General features: G+C 36.1%; 1 protein-coding gene across 1 annotated transcript in view; it reads left to right on the top strand.

The window, feature by feature from the left end:
- The window catches only part of ADAM22 (ADAM metallopeptidase domain 22), a 236,308-nt gene that overhangs the window by 138,297 nt on the left and 87,520 nt on the right, over positions 1-10,491 (top strand). The window contains exon 5 of the mRNA XM_023532581.1: positions 8,660-8,742. Within this exon, the coding sequence (XP_023388349.1) occupies positions 8,660-8,742 (83 nt within the window). The remainder of the gene's footprint in view (positions 1-8,659; positions 8,743-10,491) is intronic.

Genomic DNA, 10,491 nt, shown 5'->3' with positions numbered 1-10,491 from the left:
TTAACCAGATACAACATTAAATACTAATTTGCCTCCCTGAAGATATTGTTTAGAAGTTCCTCTTTGTTTGTACCTTTGAAATAGTCCCGCACTAAGTCAAAATCATCCACAGAAGGGTAAAAATGACCACTGAGTGCTAATGATGAGTTCTGGAGCACAGCGGTTAAGGCTCTAGGTGTAAGAGGGAAAAGAGATGCAATACAGCCCATTTGGCATCTGGAAGTTTTCCCTGTTGATCTTTCCTTCAAAAAAAGAATAGATGAGAAGATGATAAAATGGAAATAAATTAAAGGAGGATAAGTTCATAGTAGAAGTGGAAAAAAAAGTTTTTTTTCTTTACCTCAGATCCTCGTATAGTTACATTTTCTTAAAAAAAAAAAAGGAGGAAAAGAAAACAAAATCTTTTCAGGTAGAACAAAAACCCTTTTTCTTCCTTTATTTTAGGAATGCCAAATATGCTTTCTTTTTGTGTAACTGTCTTCTAGGCAGTGATATTTTTTTCCTGTTATAGTCAAACATCGACTACAGAATAAGGTTTTAGGTAATATGCATCTCTGATGCTAAAAAACTCATATAGGGCAATACATTTAAACTTCTATTATTTATAAAAAGATACAGTTATGTAGTAGTTTCCTGGAAAGAGTTATAATTTCATGAGTTTGTAATTATATAGTCACGGTATGTGGTCCACATTGATTTTCCATTCTCCCAGTTTAGAGCTGCATCTCAGAGAACCTAATAAGTATCTTCTCTGCATTACAGTGATTTGTTGCTGTGGAGCATTTTGTAGGAACCTAAAATTTTTTAGTAGTCTGATAAGAGATTGTTAGATTGATGGGTCTGTAATGATTACTGACAGCTGAAAAAATAATTTCTCTTGCCTATTCTCTGGTTAAAAATAAGCAGTTTGGGAAGCTGTGTTTGACTTGATAATAGAATCGAAGTTCAGGTTTACTGTATAATTTGTGTAAAAATAGTAATGAATATTTTAAAATATTTTTAAATGACACTATGGGAACTAGAATAGCTGGCGAAAGGTAATTAAGATATAGGTTAATCTTATTAGAAGCAAAAATCCTTGGGTTTTGAATATAAAAATTCACTTAGTCATGTTCAAAGAGATGAGAAGTTATACTGTGTTGAATCGTGTTCCTCAAAATTAATGTCTCCTGGTATAGGTGAATGTGACCCTTTTTTCAAATAGGTCTTTTCAAATGTATTCAAGTTAAGAGGAGATTTTACTGGATTGGGGTGGGCCCTAATGCAATAACTGGTGTTATTCCACAAGGAAAGGTTAGACGTAGGGACAGAGACAGGCACACAGGGAGAACACGATGTGGAGACAGAAACAGATTGGAGGATATGTCTACAAAACAAGAAACACTGAGGATTGCTGGCAACCACTGGGAGTTAGGAAGAAGCGAGAGCCTTCAGAGGGAGCATGACTCTGCCAACACCTTGATTTCAGACTTCTAGCCCCAGAACTGTGAGAATAAATTTCCGTTGTTTTAAGCCACCTAGTTTTTGATAATTGGTTATGGGAGTCGTAGGAAACTAACACACAGTTCTTTTGATTATAACTAATGTAAAATCAATTAGGGTGTATGCTGGAGGTGCCTAAGAAGAGAGGGAGTAAGTCTTAACCTTTTGGAAATGCATTGCAGCTCAAAAGACTTACAATTGTTTACTTAGGGTACTTGTGAGCTGTAACTCCTGGGAGCCTATCATAGTTTTCATACTTTGTTTTCCATAGCTGACATTACCCCGGGGAAATCAGTATAAGGAAAGACTCCTGCATAACAATAAAAATAGATTGTAAGCTCACTGGGTCCCTGGTGGGCTTTTTTCCTTTTAATTTGAGAGCTCAAAAGAAAATTATAGCCCCTATTTTCTGCAGGGTTCACCATCTTCCAATAAAACTAACTCTTTCCTTATCACTTTTATTTATATTCAGTACCTTTCTAGTTTTATTTTTTTCCTTTCTTGTGGAAACTTGTTACAATAATCTTTTTTTTTTTTTTTAAATCTTTTCCTCTTTAGGAGGAACCATGCATCTTTTAAATGAAATATTCTCTTTTTTTGTTAGCTCGATTTGTCTCTTTTTAGTTTTTAAAATGGGTTTTGATTGATGACTATGCTATAAGAACCTGATATTTATCAATAAATATGAAAACAGTGCAGAGATTTTAATGACTACTTAGCTTTAGATGTTGGGATGAGATAATTTAGATGCTGCTTGAACACTTGTGCTCTGGAGTCGGGTGGCAAACAAATTTCTAAAGGTGTCAGTTGGTAGTATAATGAAATACAGAGTAGCTGTGATAAAATAGGCAACGTGCTTTACTCATCTTCAAGTAATTTTTGTCTTACAAGAAAATGGAAATGTGAGAACGGAGGCTCACTGTTAACAAATTTGCTAATTTTTAGGGGAAGATGGAAATCTAAGTTTCTAGAACTGTGAAAGGCTGAGATTTTATCCTAATTGCAAGTTAATAACTTGGCCTGCTGCAATTAGATCTGTGCTGGCAGAAGACAGGGGCTCCTGGTCAGAGACAAAGTACTTTGTTACACGTAGCCATAGCAGTAGCCAGAATATCAACATGTTCTTATACTTGTGTTATGAGCCTTTATTCCCAGAGCGTGACACAGGAAGGGCCAGGTGACACCTGCACACACAGTGTGTTGTTCCTAGAGAAAAATTCCGAATTTAAGAAACCTGAATCTTTCATACTAGGAAGTAAATATGCTTCCCCTTTGCTCTAGAGGGACATGTTTCTTCTAAAACTGTCCACTATACAAACACCCTTGAAAGGAAAGTCCAGAACAATCTCAAGGCAACAAGGAGTCCTAGATTTATATTATAGCAAGTACTATTGAGTAACCTTTCAGAATTTATTTCCATGGGTTATATTAAAAATGACATTTTAATCAGTCATTTAAATTAAACCTGATTATATAAGGGTAGTTTTTGAAAAAATCCATAGTGTTAAGTATTCATTTATACTCTTGATCTTAGAGTTATATTTCATGGCCAGTGTGCTAACAAAACAAATTTCAGGGAACAACCTTATACTGATCAGTATGGAAACAACCCCTTCAAAACACCTAAATTCTATTTTCTATTGCCAACAATTCAAAAAGAATGAATATGACAACTAATGCAATATGGTACTCTCGTGTGGATCCTGGAACGCAAAGAGGAAATTAATGGAAACACTGATGAAATCTGAATGGTCAGAATCTAGTAAACAGTAATATACCAATGTTAATTTCTTAGTTTTGACAAGTATTCTCGGGTAACGTAGGATGTTAACAGTGGGAGAAACTGGGTAATAGATCTATTAGAACACTTTTTACTACCTGTGTAACTTTTCTGTGAATCTAAACAAAGGACAGTTATATAAAAATTAAATACATTTAGCTTTGCGAAAAATTGACTACATTATTTCTCTCATTTTGGCATGAACTGGTAAAGATTTTGAAATGCATTAGTATAATCCACGGATTATTGGCATCTGGGAACCTTTATGGGGTAGCTTTATTTAATTTTAACTTACTGTAAAATGAGGTGAAATTACCTTTCTCTCTACTTTTCCTAGAAAGCCTATAGAATCAGATACCCTTTACTTGAACAGATATTTAGTCTATGTTTCTTTTATGAATCCAGTCTAATTCTGCTTAATCCCAGGTTATGAATTTTAATCAGGGTGGGTTAGTGGATCCTCTCCAACATAAGATTTAGTTTTTCTAGGAATTTCCTTGATGCAAATGGCCCTTCAGAGACTCAGAATAGTCCTGACTCAATAACACTTGAATATTTCTCACTATTGGGAGGGCGGGGCAAGCGTAGGAAGAGGAGTTTCCTCACGTTAATGCCAATTAAAAGGAAATTGGGAGGAAGTTACTGTAGGCAAGCACCTGGTGGAGTAGACTCTAGCCATGCAGCCACAAACATATCTGGGCAGTGCTCATGCCCGAGAGGACTCTAGTGTGCAATGGAGTTCAAGGGCTTAAGTTCCTGCAAAGGTATATAGCTTCTCAATCATGCCAGCATGTTGGAATCATCTGGGCCAATCTTAAAAATGCCCAGGTCCCAGAGGTTCTGATAAAGTTGGTATAGGGTGAGGCTTGGTATTTTTTAAAAAGCTATCCCTGTGAAACTAATGTGCACCCAGGGTTCAGAACTACTGTGCTAAAGTGAGCAAGGATCTCACCTGTGGAGCAGGAAGATTGGCCAGAACCCCATTCTTCAGGGCAGAAGGCCAGTCCTGGGACCAGTGCCCATTGAGAGGGGTTAGGGCTATGATTCAGGAGAAGAGCAGAAACACAAGGGTGGCAGGTTTGGTGTTTTGGTCTGAAGGTGTTTGTACTGGTCCTGTCCCTTTCATGGTAATCAGATCATTTGTATTTGCCTGTGACTTTCATGGATGTAGCACCGAATGACCCACATCCTGGGAAACCACTTGGTCCTAGGCTAACTGGGACAGTTGATCACTCTAGTCTTTTAATCCAGGCCAGAGCATCCTGTGAGGTACCCTATTACCAGCACCTGTGCTCTTCCTGGATCAGTACATGGCAGAATTCTACAGATTCTTATCTCACCTTTTACCTTCCATTTTATTTCTGATAATACCAGCTGGTTTGGGGGGAACAAGAAAAAAATATGGAGAAGAGCTATGGCTTTTTACATCTTTTCTGCTTCTGTAAAAATCTGCTCAGGAACTAGTGTAGGATTTCAGTGAGCTCAGCAGTGAGGAGCTTTAGAATGCAGAGACAGGTGTAGTGGAAAGCAGTTCTCAAACTTCATGGAGTACTCAAAATCACCTGGAGGGTTGGCTAAAATGCAGGCGGCTGGGTTGTATGCCCCGCCATTCTGATTAAGTCTAGAGGGAAACCTGAGAATTTGAATTCCTAAAAAGCAGATGCCGTTGGGCTAGAAGCCACTCATTTGAGAACCAGCAGCGTAAAGACACTTGATTTTAGGCATACCTGAGTGTGAAGGCGTCTATATCTTCTCACTGGTAAAATGGGGAAGTTTTTATTCACCTCATCGGTCATCATGAAATATCACATAAATCATGAAGATCACCACGCAGAATGCCCAGAATATGGTGGACACTTTCATTCTCTGAAAGGTCCTAGTGTCTTTCTGGTATCCTCTGCATGGGGATGGTTTGGTCTTGTGTTGACTACTGTAAGTTAATAATTCCAAATACAATAATCAAAATCACCTGGGGAATTTTCTGCACCTCTAAAACCCCTGGGGCCCTACCTCTACGGAGATTCTGATCGCGTAGATCTGAGGGAAGGCCTGGGAATCAGTCAGTTTAAAAAGCTCGCCACGAAGATTCTGATAGTTTCAGGAACCACTGCTATTGAGCACCGTTTCTCTAGAGCAGGGCTTTTCATCCACTACAACTTCATTGATTCATCTGGATCACTTGAAAAGATGCTGACGCCTGCGTCCCATCTTTGCTTATGATTTTGTTGGTTTGGAATACGGCTTGGGCATTGGGATTTTAAAAGCTCCCCAAGGTATGCTGATAATGCAGCCAGAGTTGAGACTACTGCTCTAGTGTATTTTTGGTGCAAGAAAAACATGGAGTTTTTGTTAAAATGCAAATTATTGGTCTCGGAGCTGCTTAAATAGGGTTTCTGGGCAAGAGACAGAGTAATCTGCATTATTAGTCAATGGCCTGAACTGTTACTCTTAAATAAATTATGAGAATCCCTGCTCAAGGGACATGATAGACTCCCTCATTGAGTAAATATTCTCTGATTGCACCTCTCACCTATTTTTATAGCAGTTTACAGTGGATGCTACTTTGTTATTTCATAGAATCCCCTGATATTTTGTGAAGCAGCGTGGGTAGATATTATCCCCATTTTATTGATGAGGAAACTGAGATTCAAGGAGGTTTTCTCTCTAATGGCACTCTTGGGGATATAAACATAGATCAGGCGCATGTTCTTCCCTGACAGGAAACCTTAGTCTGATGGGGGACATAAGATAGAAACAAGAATGTAAGTGTAAAGAGAGGTAGTACAAATCTCTTTAAAAATGAACGTTCAGAGAAAGAGTGGTTAGTGAGAAGTCATTTGTCGGGGGGAGGGAAACTGCGGAGGTGCTTTGGAGGAGGCTTCCCTGGCCCATCTTGGAGCTGATAGACTCGTTGAGGGTCCTTTGAGGGTCTGGATGGAGGGCAATGACTGTGGCCTCGCTGCTGTGCTTGTACTGCTGCCCTTTATTGGATTTTCAAAGTTTTATAACACAGTCTGGGTAACTTCCTTCGTGTTATATTTTTTTAAATCATATTTGTAGTAAATTTTTTGTTTTTTGTTTTTTTAATTTTTGACATCTTTCTGACTTTTTAATAAAGGTATGATTTGTTTTTGACTTTTGCAAGTAAATGATTATTTTGACTTTCTAGAATAAAAATTGCAATAAACTTTTTGTCCATTGGGAAGATAAACCAATAGACATATAAATGATTATATAGTTCATTTTTATAGAGGTAGACAATTATTTTATCTATACCTAATATGCTAAAAATAAACACCTGTACTGTTATAAATGCGTTATTAAGTCAAGGACTATGAAGAAAGTTTCAAGGACAGTAGACTTATTTCTGGAACAAAAGAGACAGTAAGAAAAAAGCTGACTAGCAGTCCGATAAAGAACTAAACTATTAGGATGTGCTGTGTTTTCTTTTTCTCTATAACATCTGTCTTAGATTATTCTATGTAATACCTACTTGCATAAAGCATTGGTTCTTCAAGAAAGTTATATGAAGATAGGGAGAACCATTATCATTCACAAGACTTGGTGAAATTGGCTTATGTAGTGGTCTATTGAAATATACAATTTTTAATAAAAGGCAATTTAGTATTTTCAAATGTACATCTTTTAAAACAGATGTGAGTGCAAATAAATACTATTATATTTGTCTTTTAATTTATCTATTAATATTTTAAATGCACATACTCTTTGACCTATCAGGTCCATATCTAGAAATCTATCTACCTATATACTGATAGAAGTGCACAAAAATATATGAAAGAGAGTTTGTTGTAATATTGTTTATGACAGCAAAAAAATAGAGACAGTCCAAATGTCCATTAGTACAGACCGTTTAAATGAATTATTGTTCACTCCTATAATGAGATATTATGCCATCATCGAAAGAATGAGATATCGATATCGAAAGATGTCAAGATTACTTTAAGGAAAAAAAATCAAGTGGCAGAACAGGGTGCATAGTGTAAACCCATTTGTGCAATGAAAAGGATATTTATGTATATGTGAATGTACACATTTCCTTAACTAAGCGTAGACTACTCTTGACATGCTGCACAAAATCTGTCAAAAATGCTTACCTTAAAGGAAGCGACTGTAGCCTGGGCAGTATGTGCGAAGGAGCTATTTTATACTCTTCACAATGTACCTCCTGAATATTCAGAACTTCTTCTGTAAGCATTTATTTTTTAAAATATTGAATTAAAATAATTCTTAAATTTATTTTAACATTTTATAGTATATTTTAATATTATTATGTTATAATAATGTTATAATATATTTTTATAAATTAAAGAAGCCTTTTAACATTAAGGCCTTTATGCTGGACTAAGAAATTTTTACGCATGTTAAAGAGGAAAAAAAGCTTTAGTTTTTAGTTTGAATAATTATTGATTTATGATGGATAATCCCTGAAAAAAAATCACAACACAAAAACTAATTTCCAACATTATTTAGAAAAAATACATATATCACCAGTTGAGAGCCTCAAAATTTCTGTTATAATAATCCAAATTGAAGACATTTTTTCCCCCTGGTGTTTATGCTTCTCTTGAAATGTCATGCAAACATTTGATAATGAATCAAGCATATTGAGCTCTTCATTTCATTTGCAGCGTTAGGCTTTTGTGCAGATGAATCCTGATCATATGCTGTTTTTGGATTGACTTCTATTTTTAAGAATCAGAAATTAGTGAAAGATTATTTTCCATTATCTAATCATTTATTTAGCCCTAAGATAATGGAGGATTATTTGCAAACATGAATTCTTTGTCCTTTTTATGATTTAATATAACATGTTTCCAGAGTTAGTATTTTAAAGAAAACTTTTGTGATTTATAAAACATTTCTGATATGCCTTTTCTTCTGAGAAAAGCATAGCATAAACTTGGTATGTTTTGATATAAACACTGTAAAAATAGGCATTTTTCTTCATTGGTTTAATTTAGTGATTCTCAAATGACATATTCATTTTTACTAAGCTTTATGTGAAAGCATCATCTTGCTGCTACTCAAGGTTGAGTTTCTCATGACTAGGGAAATAGATTAAACTTATTCTGGTGCAAGGCCCACATATGTTTCTTTATGTTTCAATATGTTTCTTTGTTCCTTTTATCATCACCTGCGTAAAAGGAAAGTTAAGTCGATTTTTATTACCCTGTCTTCTGATTTGGAGTCAGCTCACTAAGAATGTTTATGAATAATTCTGTTAGAAATGGTTTGATAATACTAATTTGAATAATGAAATATTGTGCAGAGCTTTACATATGGAAGTGCGGTGTGGGCAGAAACCTGTGCAATGGTGCGGTTGACTGTCCTTGTGATGTGATAGCAAAATTTCATGTTCTCTGTGTCTGTTTTCAGGGAGGAGAACACTGTTACTACCAGGGCCATATCCGAGGAAACCTTGCCTCCTTTGTTGCACTGTCAACATGCCACGGACTTCAGTAAGTGTCCAGATTATTTTGGTACTATATACTCTTTCAATCACTTATTTTATTTTTAATGCACTGTAATTGAAATCCTTATTTTTGGTAGAGAAATAATTTTAAATCAGTGATGGATCTGATCATTTCTTCTTTGTGGTTTATAAACCAAGCAGATTTTAAAATGGGAGTTGCAGAAACCAGGGGCTTTGGAATTATAATATGTTACCTTATAGTGATGTTTGAAGTATTTTTCTAGTTTCATCCAATTTGAGACAGGAGTGGTTTGGGTAACTTTGGTCTCTGTTTCTGTGGATGGTTAGCCCCTGGATACCAGTTCTGCTACTCCTCCTTGATGTTAGTTTTTATATTTTTGTGAAATAATAGAAATTTCAATAGATGAAAACTCTTGACTTCTTGCACAAAGAAAAAAGACTGCAGGTTATCTCAAGTGTTTCAGTGTTCATGTGTTTCAGCCCTTTTTTTTTTAATGCCAGGATCCCACGTAGCTGACAGCAAACTTGTGGGAGGGTCTGTCTGTTCTCAGAAATCTCCAAGGCTTGGAGTTCATCCTTCCTCGGGGCCTTGCTTTCTTTCTTATAAACTTCATTATTGAAGAATGTTTGCTGATGTTTAACGTGGGAATACGTCTACTTCCTCCATCCTGTAGATAATGGTGATACACAGGTGGCTGTCTCTCACTTGTTTTGTAACTCCTTACAAAGCTACTGTGTCATTTCTCAGTATTCTACTTAAGCGAAATCATTTCAGTTCCTTATTTGTTTTACTTTGGGGCTGGGGCAGGGTGGAGGGGGGTGGGGGGAGGCATAGAACAAGCCAGCACTTTAATTCAGTTTTGTTAAATTTTTGTTTGGCAACTTTAAAATACTTTCTGTCTGTTACTAAGTTAGATAAGTTAAAGGTGTGGCTTTTTCATGAAAGTAGCAGTTATCGAATGTCTGTTTTGTGGCAGCCACTAGGAATATTAAGGTGATTAGAACATGAACCCTGCTCCCAACAGCTCAGTCCGGTGGGGAAGCTAAATCTAGCTCAGCTTCCTACTATCGAATGTGATAGATATATTTGTATTCTTTGAGAGAGAAAAAAGCTGAGAAAAATGTGAGCTGAGAGTGGGCACTGAAGAATAAAGTGGTACTTGAGGGCTCCAGAGAAATGGCACCTGAGGAAGGTAGAGTTGGCCCCAGAACAGAGTTTGATAGAATCTTCCAAGAATGGGGTTAGATTGACAGGACTTAAAGAAAATAAGGAAAGAGATCTAATGGGAAAGACCAGAAAATCTAGCTAGTTTGCCTAAATGGTACCTCTGGTTAGGCTCTAGCAGTAGGTGCATGAGAGGCAGAAAGAAGAGAGTGTGAGGATCAGTTAAATAGCCAGGAAAAGGAGGTCATATGCCTGAGAGCATGGAAGACTTCTATTTGCTTATTATTTGTTCTAAAAGACTATTTCACTTATTTTAAATAAATTCTTTGAATAGAGACTTTTTAAAAAAAATTGAGTTAATATATATAGTTCCCTGATTCCAATTTCTAAAGATCCTCTAATTTTTTCCCCAGATTTATTGAAATATAATAGATAATTAGTTGCTTATATTTACATTATAACATTGCACAAGTCAATGAGTTTTTTTCAATTATAGTTAGCATACAATAATATATTAGTTTCAGTTGTACAGCATAGTGATTAGAGCTGAAGTGATCACCCCACTAGATCTAGTACCCCTCTTCTGCCTTACATATTTATTACAACATT

The sequence above is a fragment of the Pteropus vampyrus genome, unplaced genomic scaffold (genome assembly GCF_000151845.1).
Source record: "Pteropus vampyrus isolate Shadow unplaced genomic scaffold, Pvam_2.0 Scaffold4, whole genome shotgun sequence".
Lineage (NCBI taxonomy): Eukaryota > Metazoa > Chordata > Mammalia > Chiroptera > Pteropodidae > Pteropus > Pteropus vampyrus.
The sequence above is the reverse complement of the archived record's forward strand: the minus strand, read 5'-3'. Positions and strand labels throughout refer to the sequence as shown.